Genomic DNA, 15,671 nt, shown 5'->3' on the forward strand with positions numbered 1-15,671 from the left:
TCAGCATGGAGGAAAATGTGGCAAAGAGCTTCCTAGGGTTAGAGGCAGATGCTTGGAATTTAGAGTGGTAGAAAGTGGCCTTAGCAGCAGAAACAGATGAAGAAAATGTAGAGAGGAGGGAGTGAAAAGATGCCAGGTCGGCAGGGAGTTTAGTTTTCTTACATTTCCGCTCCGCTGCCCGGAGCTCTGTTCTGTGAGCTCGCAATGAGTCATCAAGCCACGGAGCTGGAGGGGAGGACCGAGCCGGCCGGGAGGATAAGGGACACAGAGAGTCAAAGGATGCAGAAAGGGAGGAGAGGAGGGTTGAGGAGGCAGAATCAGGAGATTGGAGGGAGAAGGATTGAGCAGAGGGAAGAGATGATAGGATGGAAGAGGAGAGAGTAGTGGGAGAGAGAGAGCGAAGGTTGCGGCGGCGCATTACCATCTGTGTAGGGGCAGAGTGAGTAGTGTGGGAGGAGAGCGAGAGAGAAAAGGAAACAAAGTAGTGGTCGGAGACATGGAGGGGAGTTGCAGTGAGATTAGTAGAAGAGCAGCATCTAGTAAAGATGAGGTCAAGCGTATTGCCTGCCTTGTGAGTAGGGGGGACGGTGAGAGGGTGAGGTCAAAAGAGGAGAGGAGTGGAAAGAAGGAGGCAGAGAGAAATGAGTCAAATGTGGACATAGGGAGGTTGAAATCCCCCAAAACTGTGAGGGGTGAGCCATCCTCAGGAAAGGAACTTATCAAGGCGTCAAGCTCATTGATGAACTCTCCAAGGGAACCTGGAGGGCGATAGATTACAAGGATATTAAGCTTAAATGGGCTAGTGACTGTGACAGCATGGAATTCAAATGAGGAGATAGACAGATGGGTTAGGGGAAAAATTGAGAATGTCCACTTGGGAGAGATGAGGATTCCTGTGCCACCACCCCTCTGACCAGATGCTCTCGGGGTATGCGAGAACACATGGTCAGACGAGGAGAGAGCAGTAGGAGTAGCAGTGTTTTCAGTGGTAATCCATGTTTCCGTCAGCGCCAGGAAGTCGAGGGACTGGAGGTTAGCATAGGCTGGGATGAAGTCAGCTTTGTTGGCAGCAGAACGGCAGTTCCAGAGGCTGCCTGAGACCTGGAACTCCAGGTGTGGGGGTGCGTGCAGGGACCACCAGGTTAGAGAGGCAGCAGCCACGCGGTGTGGGGGCGTTTGTGTAGCCTGTGCAGAGAGGAGAGAACAGGGATAGGCAGAGGCATAGTTGACAGGCTGTAGCAAATGGCTACAATAATGCAGAGGAGATCGGAATGAAATGAACTAAACATCTGGGAGAGTAGAGAGCAGGGCCTCCCTCACCAAAAACTTCTACCTCAGAAACTATAATTGTTTCACTGAACCACCCGAACAAAAACTCTACCAACTTCCACCTTTAGAAATCAGAATTGTTGTGAACCACAGCGGTTAAATGTTTAAAGGAATAGACTCAGCCCACTTTATTCAGCTAGCTAACTATGACACCATAGCTAACTAGCATGCTAGCATCCAATAACACACAGTTTAGCACCAACACTTGGTCACAACAAACCACCAATAGTGTGTTAACACACTAAGCAGATAATTCGTGTCCGTGTCTAGTTCCTTTCATAACGCAGCAATAATTAAACGTTGGCTATGTAGCACAAATATATTGTATTTAGCTACTACAGTACAGTTAGCTGGTCGTGTTGGCTAGCTAGCAATGGCTACTGTGTTGACTTTGTTTGAAGAACGGCTAGCTAGCTAATTTCGTGCTACCCCCGGCACCGCCGAAAAACAATGCCAACCCACAGTAACTACCCACAACAGCCCATTAGATGGTTCTGCTGACATCATCTGAAGTCCAAACATCATAAACATGTTCCTTTAAAATGACCATCTACTGATGTGGCAACTGTAGATTCACTATTGAAGTCCCAAACTTGGATTACAAACAACAATCTACCTGCCACAATATTTCAGAAAGTCACTAGACTGTTTGATTAAACCATGCAAATGATAGTGTCATTTCAGGGATGGGAAATCAAGTGTTTGAACACACCCATGATCTCACTTCTTCCTTTCACAGACCAATGCATAAACATTTTAATATACTATAAGGCATTACATAAGATACGATATACTCTGTACCTAAGCGAACAAGAGATCTTGAGACTGGATTTGCATTAGGGCTATAAGAGGAAATGTGATACAAAATAAATTGTCACTCCAGATTTACACAGTGAGAACGTTGTATCAGACTGGGTGATCAACCTTATACTGGATGGTCAACTTTATACTTTACTTTCTCTGACACAAAGTCAGTCAGTTGTCAAGTGCTAGTTTTAATATAGGCACTCCTCCCAGAAGGAAGGACCATCCCTGGTGCAAGAAAGGTTGAGAAACACTGTTACACCACACAGGCTGTGTGGGGAGTGAATATTTTACATTGAAAATCAAGGTGAGTGTATTGTAATAGACCTTTTGTTTATGAAATGTTGTGAAGCGTTTAATTCCAAAACACTATATATTCATTTTCAGAAATGTTGGTAAATGAGCTTTTATTGTTTAAAGAACTTATGAGATCGATTAGTGTGTTTTTTCACTATCTAATCATGGCATGCATGTGGTTTTTCAATGACAGACATTTCAGAGAGACAAATAATCATGTTATATTGCAAAATGTTAAATATCCACTCTCAGAGAAATAAGTGGTACTGCTATATTTTACACAGTCAAATGCAACAAAAACAAATTTGATTTGATTTGAATAAATACATTTTTAATAAAGAACTGTACAAATTATACATTTGTGACATAAAAAAAAAATGTCCAGAGTGACTTACAGTAATCCAGTGCAATTTACAGTAAGTGCATTCATCTTATGATAGCTAGGTGAGACAACCACATATCACAGTCAAATATATAGGATACGAAGATTCCATTCCAGCAAAACAAAGGATACAGTATATAAAGTAAAAAATAAAAAAAAAACATTTTATGAAATCTATGAATATAAAAAAATCTGAGAAGAGTAATATTTTACACGCACTTGAAGGTACCCATAAGAAATCATTTCTGATGAAAAAACACACGTGAAAATTTGGTGGATATATCATTTTTGAAGAAAGACAAATTATTCAATTAATGATAACGGCCACAGAAAATGTTGGTGGCAGGTCAGATATGTTCCTCTAGATGCTATTGCTAAAGGAGGGATTATGCCTCTACATCAGGGGTGTCAAACTCATTGTAGCTCAGGGGCCACATGGAGGAAAATATATTCCCAAGTGGGCCGGACCGGTAAAATCATGGTATATATAACTTAAAAACTTCAGATTGTTTTCTTTGTTTTAATACGATCAACATAAAACATAAAGCTGGAGCCTGAGGACAGTGTGTCCAAAATAGTACAAGCACAACATCACTATTAATCATAAAACACCTCAAGTTTATTTGAAAATTCTGAAGAAAAAGAACACACAAACATACAATGCCTCAGTGATTCACAGAACTGTTTCACAGATCACAGAACTATATCAGGGTGTCATTTCTCAGGCAGAAATGTAGATAAAAATAACGAAATCCTGTTCCCCAAACAAGTGAAAGAAACACAGAGTCAAGAATAGGTTAAATATACAAATAAAATTAAATCAATTAAAAACAATAGCACATCAACATAAAAACATATAAACATAAAGCTGGAGCCTGAGGACAGTGTGTCCAAAAGCACAACATCACTATTAATCATAAAACACCTCAAGTTATTTGAAAATTCTGAGGACAAAGAACACACAAACACACAATGCCTCAGTGATTCACAGAAGTATATCACAGATCACAGAACTATATCAGGGTGTCTCATAACAGCACATTAAGTGGGGTTGCATAGTTTATTTGACTACTGATACCTGCCATCTTTTAGATTTCACCAGCTCATCAATATCAGGCGTCACATCCTGAGTGGCAGCCAACTTCAGGATGTGATTCAAGTGCTTGTGCGTGAGCCTTGAGCGCAGCTTTGTTTTATTTATGCTCATTACAGAGAAAACTTGCTCACAAAGATATGTGGTTCCAAACATGCACAACAGTTTTGCAGCGAGGGCTGTCAAGTTGGGGTAACCTGGCAAGAGATTCTGATCAAATGTGTCCAAGCCAGCTGCAGCAAATTTGCCCTTCAAATCCGAGTCACACTGCAAATCTATTATTTCAAGTTGGATGCTGACGGGCAGATCAGAGGGATTCACGGTGAATGGCGAGCAAAAAACTTTGAAGTCTTTCTCTAGTTCACCAAAAATCTGAAATTGTTGCTCAAACTCCGGTAACAGTCCCGTTATTTTATCTTTGAACCGCTTCATGTCTGCCACATGTTGGGTCGCGCACACATTTTTCAGACAGGGGAAGTGAGCTGCATCACCACCGGTGAGTTGCGTCTCCCACAATGGCAGCTTCAACTTGAAAGAACATATGCTGTCATAATACTGCGTGACAACTTTGTTGCGCCCTTGCAGCTGTTTGTTCAAGTTATTCAGGTGCTCTGTAACATCAACATAAATGCAAGGTCCTGCATCCATTCTGCGGAATAAAATTCTAACACTGGTTTGCGCTTTTCTTCCATGAACTGTTCAATTTCTTCTCGTAAATCAAAGAAACGCCTCAGCACAGCACCTCGGCTTAACCATCTTACCTCAGTGTGGTATGGCAGGCCATAGATGTGGTCTTTCTCTCTGACAAGGCTGTCAAACTGACGGTGATTCAGGCTTCTGGATCGGATGAAATTAACAGTTTGGATGACCACCTTCATGACGTTATCCATCTTTAATGACTTGCAACACAAAGCCTCCTGGTGCAAAACAGTGAAAAGTCCAAAAATCACGTCCTCCATTTGCAGATTGCACTTTCTCTCTGAACTTTGTCACAACGCCTGCTTTTTTCCCGATCATTGAGGGCGCACCATCTGTAGCCAGGCTGACAGCGCGGGACCAGTCCACTCCGACCCTGTCCAGCGTGCCGACGAGTGCGGTGAAGATATCAGCTGCTGTCGTTGTATCTGTCATCGGCACCAACTCCACTAACTCCTCGGTGACGGTCAATGTGTCATCAACTCCGCGGATGAAAATGGCCAGTTGTGCAACATCTGTAATGTCCGTGCTTTCATCAATTGCAACCGAAAACGCAATAAATTACTTGACTTTTTGCTTCAACTGGCTGTCCAAATCCACTGAAAGATCGGAAATCCTGTCTGCAACTGTGTTTCTTGTCAGGCTGATATTTGCAAAAGCCTGGCGCTTTTCAGGGCACACAATCTCCGCTGCCTTCATCATGTTTTTACAAATTCACCCTCACTAAATGGTTTTGAAGCCACTGCGATTTCATTAGCAATGAGGTAGCTAGCTTTCACTGCAGCGTCACTGATGTCTCGGCTGTGAGTAAACACAGACTGCTGTTTCTTCAGACCCGCCAACAGTTCATTCACCTTCTCTCTTCTCCGCTGTCCTTGAAAGTTGTCATATATGTCGGCATGAAGACTCACATAGTGGCGACAAAGGTTATATTCTTTCAGCACTGCAACATGCTGTGAACACACCAAACATACAGCTTTCCCATTCAATTCCGTGATTAAATAGGAGGATGACAAATTTTCTTGGAACACTCTGCACTCTGCGTCCACTTTTCTATTTTTTGACAGAGACATATTGGGGCAATGAGGGTGCCAAAGCACATAATGTTAGAAGTAGAAGCTGTAATAAATATCGCGGGCAAAACAAAGTAGCTCATCAGGCCTACTTGCTCTGCCCCGGTATAAACAGTTTGCTTGCTTGACACAATTGCTATTGCCATCCAGTGGACGCAATTGGAACAGCAGTTTATTTTATTGAAAAATTGCAGCCCATTTTTATACTGTACAAAATAATCTCGCGGGCCGGATTACACCCGTTTGCGGGCCTGAACCGGCCCGCGGGACGGATGTTTGACACCCCTGCTCTACATGCTAGCCTGGTCCCATACTAAATGTTTTTTACATTTTAGTGATTTAGCAGATGCTCTTACAGTAGTGAGTGCATACATTTTAGTACTGGTCCCCCTTGGGAATTGAACCCACAACCTAGGTGTTGCAAGTGCCATGCTCTACCGACTGAGCCACACTGAGCCAAACATGAGATGTTTGTCATGACAATGAACAAACACAGAGATGAGTTGGCTACACGGCACTAACAGACTGGACCACTTTCTGTAGGCCACTAGAGGGCAATCTTCCTCTAAATACCAAAAATACAATAATGAGTATTGTACTGTGTCAGTTAAATAGAACGTTTACCACCAGACAAACGACAGTAGCCTACTTTCAGTTGCATTTGTCATCTGAACATGTATTTATTTAGGTGAAAAAGCAATTATCATTTCCAATACAGTACTCTATTCTGGATAGAAAGCATGCGCACACAAAAAATCAAATAAAAAACTAAAACAAAATAATTATAAAATATTTGATGAATTAAGACAAGATAAAATTACAGAGTTTGTCCAATAGTAGTACACAGTTGTTTGAAATACAATTTAGAACAATATCGAAAAGCCAATTTACACACATTAAGCTTCCTGTATTTCACAGCCTGGCCTCCTCTGAGTCCACTGGTACCCTGGACTGAGCGACTGAGAGAGATTTCCTCTGAGATGTTTGCATGATTGCCTTGCGGATGTGGTCTTCCAGTTGTGATCATTCAGTCTGATATCTTTGTCCCACTGGGAAAGGTGCATGTTTCATATTTTAGGCCGGTAAGCAATTCAAAAACATTAAAGAAAGGAATCATACAGTATCTGAGATGAAATCTGGCAAATGACAACATCTACAGTTTGCTAAACGATGATGACATGTTGTTTGGATGATGATGATGAGATCATTATGATTATGGCAGTTATCATTATTGTCATCAATATAATTCATTTTCTAAATAATACAGATAATAGGCCTATTGACAACATGACAGAAGGGTAATGCTTGAAAAAGAAAAGGAGAGCTGCACACTAGGAGCTCAGATGCAATAATTGAATAACCTAATAACCAATGTTTCGACAGACAAGCTGTCTTCATCAGGGTATAATGACAAACTCCACTGGTCACTAGTTTATATAGTGTCAAAGGACCCACACAGGTGTCTGTAACAATGGCCGGGTGTGGCTTGATATCATTGGTTAATTTACAGATCTAACTAGAACATATAAAAAACATAAATGGATAGCATACGATCATGGATACAATTTGGCAACATAGGGTACGTCGAGTTTTTGCACCTAATGGTGCTATGATAATCCGAGATTCATACTTTTAATTTGCGCTTAGTTTTACCCACATAATTTTACCACAAGGACAAGTTATAAGATAAATAACTGCCTTAGTGGAGCATGTGATAACACTTTTGATTGGGATCTGTTTCCCTGTTTGGGGGTGTTTGAAGGATCTACATTTGTAAGTGCCATTGCATTGAGCGCAGCCATTACATCTGTAGTTTCCATCCGGTAGAGGCGCAAATAGACGTTGTGCAGGGGGTAATGCTTTCCTGGACAAGGTGATATGTCTTGCTGATTGCAAAACTACTGATGTCATTTCTTACGGTGCAGATGAGATCTCCAGACAGGCCTTTCTTCAGAGTAATGGTGTTAGTGTTTGTGTAGTAACTAGGAGAGGCCGCTCTCAGTGGATGTCCGTCAAGAGTCCAGCTGTACTGGTGGGGCCTTGCCCCTCAGAGGTGCAGGACACCCTCATCTCTGACACTGAGAGGACAGCTTAGGAGAGGACAATGGGGCTGTGGGGGAATAAGAGTAGAAAACTATTAGATAACAAGAAGTGCCAGTATATGAGTATACTTCTTCTGTGATGTTTGCATGTTTGAATTGACGTGGTTTTCCAGTGGTGATCACCAAGTCTGGTTTTGGTGTGGTGCATGGCTTGTCTTTGAGGCCTGTAAGCATTTAAAACTAGTTGCCCTGGCTGTGTGTTTTGGGTCGTTGTCATGCTGGAAGACCCAGCCACGACCCATCTTTAATGCTCTTACTGAGGGAAGGAGGTTGTTGGCCAAGATCTCGTGATACATGGCCCCATCCATCCTTCCCTCAATACGGTGCAGTCGTCCTGTCCCCTTTGCAGAAAAGCATCCCCAAATAATGATGTTTCCACCTCCATGCTTCACGGTTGGGATGGTGTTCTTGGGGTTGTACTCATCCTTCTTCTTCCTCCAAACACGGCGAGTGGAGTTTAGACCAAAAAGCTATATTTTTGTCTCATCAGACCACATGACTTTCTCCCATTCCTCCTCTGGATCATCCAGATGGTCATTGGCAAACTTCAGACGGGCCTGGACATGCGCTGGCTTGAGCAGGGGGACCTTGCGTGCGCAGCAGGATTTTAATCCATGACGACGTAGTGTGTTACTAATGGTTTTCTTTGAGACTGTGGTCCCAGCTCTCTTCAGGTCATTGACCAAGTCCTGCCGTGTAGTTCTGGGCTGATCCCTCACCTTCCTCATGATCATTGATGCCCCACGAGGTGAGATCTTGCATGGAGCCCCAGACCGAGGGTGATTGACCGTCATCTTGAACTTCTTCCATTTTCTAATAATTGCGCCAACAGTTGTTGCCTTCTCACCAAGCTGCTTGCCTATTGTCCTGTAGCCCATCCCAGCCATGTGCAGGTCTACAATTTTATCCCTGATGTCCTTACACAGCTCTCTGGTCTTGGCCATTGTGGAGAGGTTGGAGTCTGTTTGATTGAGTGTGTGGACAGGTGTCTTTTATACAGGTAACGAGTTAAAACAGGTGCAGTTAATACAGGTAATGAGTGGAGAACAGGAGGGCTTCTTAAAGAAAAACTAACAGGTCTGTGAGAGCCGGAATTCTTACTGGTTGGTAGGTGATCAAATACTTATGTCATGCAATAAAATGCAAATTAATTATAAAAAAATCATACAATGTGATTTTCTGGATTTTTGTTTTAGATTCCGTCCCTCACAGTTGAAGTGTACCTATGATAAAAATGACAGACCTCTACATGCTTTGTAAGTAGGAAAACCTGCAAAATCGGCAGTGTATCAAATACTTGTTCTCCCCACTGTATGTGTCAAAACAACAAAAATATTTCCTGAGCATTCTTAATTCTCCTAGATATATAGGACAGACACTTCAAAAATGTATTCCTTATGATTGATTTTTGGAATTTATTTTTTGCCATTTCTTAATTTTTTATTCAATGCGTTTATATGGGATTTGGTACTATTTATCTAATTGTTTTTGTATATATTTGTTATACCCAAAGGGGTCCTAAAACTCTAAATCAAATAGCTAAATGATCCATGGTATGACCATGGTATGACCGATTCCATATGTCAGTTTATGTCCCCCCCCACTACATCTTAGACTTTTTATAGATTCCCTCTTATCTTCCCTGAATTTATCTTCCCTCAATCTATTTTGTCTGAATCTATTTTCTTGATCTTCCCTCATTCTGTTGTGCGTAATTCCCTCAATGTATCTGGCCTCAGTCTATTTTCTTTATCTTCCCAAAATCTATCTTCCCTCAATTTATCCTCCATCAGTTTATGTTCCCTGGGACTAGTTTTCAGATGGATAAAGACAGTTCCTCCCAGAGTTCTGTAACATGGAGCTCCAGTGTAGCATTACAGTAGGTCTCCATGCCTGAGGATTGAGACAAAAATATGTATCCATCACAATTCTGACTTTTGCTGACTTTGCACTTGCCTATTGATCAAGCAATGCATGAGAAACTAAGAGTTGGCCCAGTCTTTATATAGGGAAGCTATATGGGTTGTCCTGTTTGTGTAAAAAATCTCAGTAAACATTCAGCTAATATAAAATGTGTGTGCCCTGTGATAAAATAAGCCATGACACAAGTGTAAAGTCAAACTTCTTATTTAAAAGGTGTAACAGATATTTATCTTGGGAAGAAGTCCTCAATAACCTTCTCAGGGACATGTATTCATGCAGAGGTTAATATGATGCCATGCCACATCCAATCCACAGCTCCGGCTATCCATGCCATTATTGATACCCAGCCAGAGGGCTACAACTGTTTAAGCAGGATGATCATTGCCCACTGGCTGGACTTTTTTACGGGGTCACCAGAGTTACTAGGTGCTGTTACATTTTCATTTACATTTTAGTCATTCACAGTTAGTGCATTCATCTTAAGATAGCTAGGTGAGAGAACTACACATCACAGTCGTAGTAATTACATTTTTCCTCAATAAAGAAGCTATCAGCAAAGTCAGTGCTAGTAGGAAAAGTCAAGTGCAGAGTTTTGTCTTCTTCCTTTTACACCACTAAAATTAACTCCCAATCATCATTATAAAGGCAACGTACTGTAATTGTCATTGTGTTTTGTATTTTATTGCAAAAGGTTATTCTCACAAATGTTATAAAGTTATTACAGTCACTGAGAGCAGTATATACTCATTTGAAATAACATTGAAAACATTAAAAGAACAATAAGATAAATTTTCAATAGAAAGCAATATTATGTCAGCAACATCTCACAGCTTGGTTTTGTCCTCACAGCATCTCTGAGGACATCCACTTCTTCCTCTAAACCTCTGGAATAGTAAACCTCTTCTTTTGTGTATCCTGAGTAAGCACTCTTTGCTTATTCATCATCATCTGTGGAGAGAGAGAGAGAGAGAGAGAGAGAGAGAGAGAGAGAGAGAGAGAGAGAGAGAGAGAGAGAGAGAGAGAGAGAGAGAGAGAGAGAGAGAGAGAGAGAGAGAGAGAGAGAGAGAGAGAGAGAGAGAGAGAGAGAGAGAGAGAGATGCAGACAGAGAAGATAGAGTGATACATAGTAAAGGGAAAGAAAGAGACCAACAGTGAAATAAAAATATGTATCAGATAGATAAAGTTACACATTCAGCAGAGTCAATGGTATGGGCTATATAGGAACAATGGTACATGTTTATTGACCTTGTGCTTGAGGACAGGTTTTCTTCTTGTAGAAACAGTATGATCCCAGACAGACTGTCAGCAGAAAGAAGACCTCAGCAAGTTGGAAATAAACAAACACATTGACCCATGGTCCTGGGGGAAGGAAGGGAGACACTAGATACAAGCTATATAAGATAATGTATAATGTTATATATAAAATACATATTATTAGTAACAACGCGCTACATTTAAGACACTTACCAGTAGGCCTACATAAGGAGATTTCTTGAGTGATGGTAACATTGCTGATATGGTTTTTCACTGTACAAGCGAGAGTCCCCACTACACCCTTCTTCAGAATGACGGTGTCTGTCATGTCACTGAGAAAAGCCTCCATTCCGTTCAGTGTCTGTCCGTCCAGAGTCTGTCCGTCCAGAGTCCAGCTGTACTGGGGACTGTCCCCCTCAAAGGAGCAGGTCACCCTCATCTCTCCATGGGACAGGCACTCAGAGGACAGCTGAGGAGGGGACACTGGGGCTGTCGAGGAATGAGTAAAGGCAGCTATTATTTCACTCTCTAAAACAGTCATGAATGTTAGGTAATGGTTAAGGTTGGGCTAGGGTTAGTTAGAGTTAGTGGATAGTTAGTTAGTTTAATAGTTTGTTGACAGTTGACATATATTGGCGACTATCCAAGTAAAGTGTTTCAAAGTTCTATACCTTCAGTAAACAGGAGTAGGTCTAATTGTGTTGTGTTCAGAAGCGTCCCCTCTAAGTTGTAAATGTTTAAGTTATATTTCCCATAATCAGCCTTCTCTGTGTTACTGAGCATCAACATCCCATCTTCCACATAGAACACTGCTCTGTGTTTTAAAGGGGGGTTTGTTGTGACTTTGCCGTTTTCTAATTTGAAAACTTTTGTCCCTGTGATGTTGTTCTTGAATTCAAGCTCATATCCACTGGCGTTGATGATCAACTGGAGATAGACAGTTCCTCCCAGAGCTCCATAACACTGACCTCCAAACTTTCTGGCATCACAGGAGTTCTCCAATCCTGCGAAGAGAGAAAAAGGGCAGTTTTTAAGAAAATGACAACTTTCTCAACTGAACCTCTTTCAAACTTTCACTTATTCACTTTGTGAACAAACGGATCATTTTACAAGCAAACATTGAACAAATTTACTTTGAAAAGAAAGATAGTTTATTACTGATTTTAGTGATAAGATGGAGATACAATTCAAATGTATCTTTGTGATACTACATAAGTGATTTTGCTTACCATAAGACAGTCCCACTGATATCAACAGAAGTCCATTCACAGCATGCATGTTGATAAAGTCTCTTTCACAACTAAACCATTATTAATATTAAGATCTGTATTAATTAAAGCCTGCAACCATTGACTCACAATGGGGGTCTCCACTGTTTAGTGCAAAAATAATATCACAATCTTATTCAAATGGTCACTAAAACTGATTGAACACTCTAGCTACTTACGGTGTTTGTAGTTAGCTATGTTCTACAGGAAAGGAAGTGTTTAAACAAATTCACTTTTATTTCACAGTGTCAGTAATGATTGGTTAAGAACATTTCTAAAGATACAACAGTGACACGAAGAAGGGAAGTGTCTTTATGTTACAGGTCCTCTTTTAAAAAGCCTTCCCAATCTCATGCATTTCTGTGACTGCACTATATCACAAGCGACATAAAACAAAACGCTGCAATGCAATTGATTGATTGAATGATAATGATAATTAAAGCTTAATTACATCTATATCGGGTGAATCATTTAGGAAATACAGCACTTTTTGTACATAGTCCCTCCATTTTAGGGAACCAAAAGTATTTGGACAAATTCACTTACAGTACATTAAGAAAGTATTCAGACGCCTTCACTTTTTCCATATTTTGTTACGTTACAGCCTTATTCAAAAAAAAAATACATTCCCCCCCCACCTCATCAATCGACAAAAAATACCACATCATGGCAAAGCAAAAACAGGTTTTTTGATTTTTTTTGCAAATGTATAAGAAATAAAAGACAGAAATACCATATTTACATAAGTATTCTGACACTTTGCTATGAGACTGAAAATTGAGCTCAGGTGCATCCTGTTTCCATTGATCATCCTTGAGATGTTTCTACAGCGTGATTGGAGTCCACCTGTGTTCAATTCAATTGATTGGACATGATTTGGAACGGCACACACCTGTCTATATAAGGGCCCACAGTTGACAGTGCAAGTCAGTGCAAACACCAAGCCATGAGGTCGACGGATTTGGCCGTAGAGATCTGAGACAGGATTGTGTCGTGGCACTGATCTTGGGAAGGGTACAAAAACATTTCAGCAGCATTGAAGGTCCCCCAGAACACAGTGGCCTCCATCATTCCTAAATGGAAGAAGTTTGAAACCACCAAGACTCTTCCAAGAGCTGGCCGCCCGGCCAAACTGAACAATCGGGGGAGAAGGGCCTTGGTCAGGGAGGTGACCAAGAACCCAATGGTCACTCTGACAGAGCTCCAGAGTTCCTCTGTGGAGATGGGAGAACCTTCCAGAAGGACAACCATCTCTGCAGCACTCCACCAATCAGGCATTTATGGTAGAGTGGCCAGACAGAAGCCAGTCCTCAGTAAAAGGCACATGACAGCCTGTTTCGAGTTTGCCAAAAGGCACCTAAAGGACTCTAAGACCATGAGAAACAAGATTGAACTCTTTGGCCTGAATGCCAAGTGTTAAGTCTGGAGGAAACCTGGCACAATCCCTACGGTGAAGCAAGGTGGTGGCAGCAGCATGCTGTGTTGATGTTTTTCAGAAGCAGGGACTGGGAGACTCATCATGATTAATGGAAAGATGTACGGAGCAGAGTACAGAGAGATCCTTGATGAAAACCTGCTCCAGAGCGCTCAGGACCTCAGCCTGGGGCGACGGTTCACCTTCCAACAGCACAAGGACATTAAGCACACAGCCATGTCAATGTTGGAGTGGTTTCGGGGAAAAGTCTCTGAATGTCTTTGAGTGGTACAGCCAGAGCCCGGACTTGAACCCTATCGACAATCTCTGGAGAGACCTGAAAATAGTTGTGTAGCAATGCTCCCCATCCGAGCTGACAGAGCGTGAGAGGATCTGTAGAGAAGAATGAGCGAAACTCCCCAAATACAGGTGTGCCAAGCTTGTAGTGTCATACCCAAGAAGACTTGAGGCTTTAATCACTGCCAAAGGTGCTTCAACAAACTACGGAGTAAAGGGTCTGAATGCTTAAGTAAATGTGATATTTCCGTTTTTTATAAATGTGCAAAATGTTTTTTTTTTTAAATATATACATTTGCAAAAATATCTAAAAACCTATTTTTGCTTTGTCATTATGGAGTATTGTGTGCATATTGATGAGGGGAAAAAACTATTGAATACATTTTAGAAAAAGGCTGTAACTTAACAAAATGACAGGTGGAAATCTATCCTTTAGTCTGAAGTCCAAACTGGAGTCCACATTTTTGGTTCCGACCACTGTGGCTTTGTGAGATGCGGTGTGGGTGAACGGATGATCTCCGCATGTGTATGATGTGGGGGTGCTTTGATGTGGGGGTGCTTTGCTGGTGACACTGTCTGTGATTTATTTAGAATTCAAGGCACACTTAATCAGCATGGCTACCACAGCATTCTGCAGTGATACGCCATCCCATCTGGTTTGGGCTTAGTGGGACTATCATTTGTTTTTCAATAGGACAATGACCCAACACACCTCCAGGCTGTGTAAGGGCTATTTTACCAAGAAGGAGAGTGATGGAGTGCTGCATCAGATGACCTGAACTCCACAATCCCCCGACCTCAACCCAATTAAGATGGTTTGGGATTAGTCGGACGGCAGAGTGAAGGAAAAGCAGCCAACAAGTGCTCAGCATAAGAGGGAACTTCTTCAAGACTGTTGGAAAAGTATTCCAGGTGAAGCTGGTTGAGAGAATGCCAAGAGTGTGCAAAGCTGTCATCAAGGCAAAGGGTGGCTATTTGAAGAATCTCAAATATAAAATATATTTTGATTTGTTTAAAACTTTTTTGGTTACTACATGATTCCATATGTGATATTTCATAGTTTTGATTTCTTCACTATTATTCTACAATGTAGAAAATAGCAACAATAAAGAAAAACCTTTGAATGAGTAGGTCTTTCCAAACATTTGCCTGGTACTGTAAATAGCAGTGAAAAGAAAGAAGCCTGTACAACTTTTCACTGGTAGTGTACATGTACAATTAAAATAAATAAATTAGGCCCTAATCTATTTATTTCACATTACTGGCCAGGGGTGCACCCACTGGGGAGCCAGGCCCAGCCAATCAGAATGAGTTTTTCCCCACAAAATACCTTTATTACAGACAGAAAGTCTCCTCAGCCCCCCTCTGTCCTAGGCTGGTGTCGTTACACGTGGTCTGCGGTTGTGAGGCCGGTTGGACATACTGCAAAGTTCTCTAAAACGACGTTGGAGGCAGTTTATGGTAGAGAAATGAACATTCAATTCTCTGTCAACAGCTCTGGTGGACATTCCTGCAGTCAGCACGTCAATTGCACAATCTCTCAAAATCTGTAGTATTCTGTTGTGTGACAAAACTGCACATTTTAACATGGCCTTTTATTGTCCCAAGCACAAGGTGAACCTGTGTAATGATCATGCTGTTTAATCAGCTTCTTGATATGCCACACCTCTCAGGTGGATGGATTATCTTGGCAAAGGAGAAATGTTCACTAACAGCGATGTAAACAAAAATTATGCACA

At 41.5% G+C, this 15,671-nt stretch overlaps 1 protein-coding gene across 2 annotated transcripts; it reads right to left on the minus strand.

The window, feature by feature from the left end:
* Positions 1 to 10,443: 10,443 nt before the first annotated feature.
* LOC121544523 lies at positions 10,444 to 12,404 on the minus strand. 2 transcript variants are annotated; one of them, XM_041854463.1, is made up of 5 exons: positions 12,183 to 12,404; positions 11,625 to 11,957; positions 11,167 to 11,442; positions 10,945 to 11,058; positions 10,444 to 10,647 (listed from the first exon to the last, which is right to left on the minus strand). In XM_041854463.1, the coding sequence occupies exons 1-5, from the start codon at positions 12,229 to 12,231 to the stop codon at positions 10,634 to 10,636; spliced, it is 786 nt and encodes a 261-aa protein (XP_041710397.1). In that variant the 5' UTR covers positions 12,232 to 12,404; the 3' UTR covers positions 10,444 to 10,633. The 2 variants fall into 2 exon arrangements, with proteins under 2 accessions (XP_041710397.1, XP_041710407.1); XM_041854473.1 differs by lacking the exon at positions 10,945 to 11,058.
* Positions 12,405 to 15,671: the final 3,267 nt, after the last annotated feature.

The sequence above is a fragment of the Coregonus clupeaformis genome, unplaced genomic scaffold (assembly GCF_020615455.1).
Source record: "Coregonus clupeaformis isolate EN_2021a unplaced genomic scaffold, ASM2061545v1 scaf1223, whole genome shotgun sequence".
Lineage (NCBI taxonomy): Eukaryota > Metazoa > Chordata > Actinopteri > Salmoniformes > Salmonidae > Coregonus > Coregonus clupeaformis.

Excerpts from the sequence above, each read along its gene's own strand:
- LOC121544523 (XM_041854463.1), bottom strand. The coding sequence starts at position 12,231 with ATGCATGCTGTGAATGGACTTCTGTTGATATCAGTGGGACTGTCTTAT. Across the intron at positions 11,958-12,182 it reads ATCAGTGGGACTGTCTTATG|GATTGGAGAACTCCTGTGAT; the intron begins GTAAGCAAAATC and ends CTCTCTTCGCAG. Across the intron at positions 11,443-11,624 it reads CCTACTCCTGTTTACTGAAG|CCCCAGTGTCCCCTCCTCAG; the intron begins GTATAGAACTTT and ends ATTCCTCGACAG.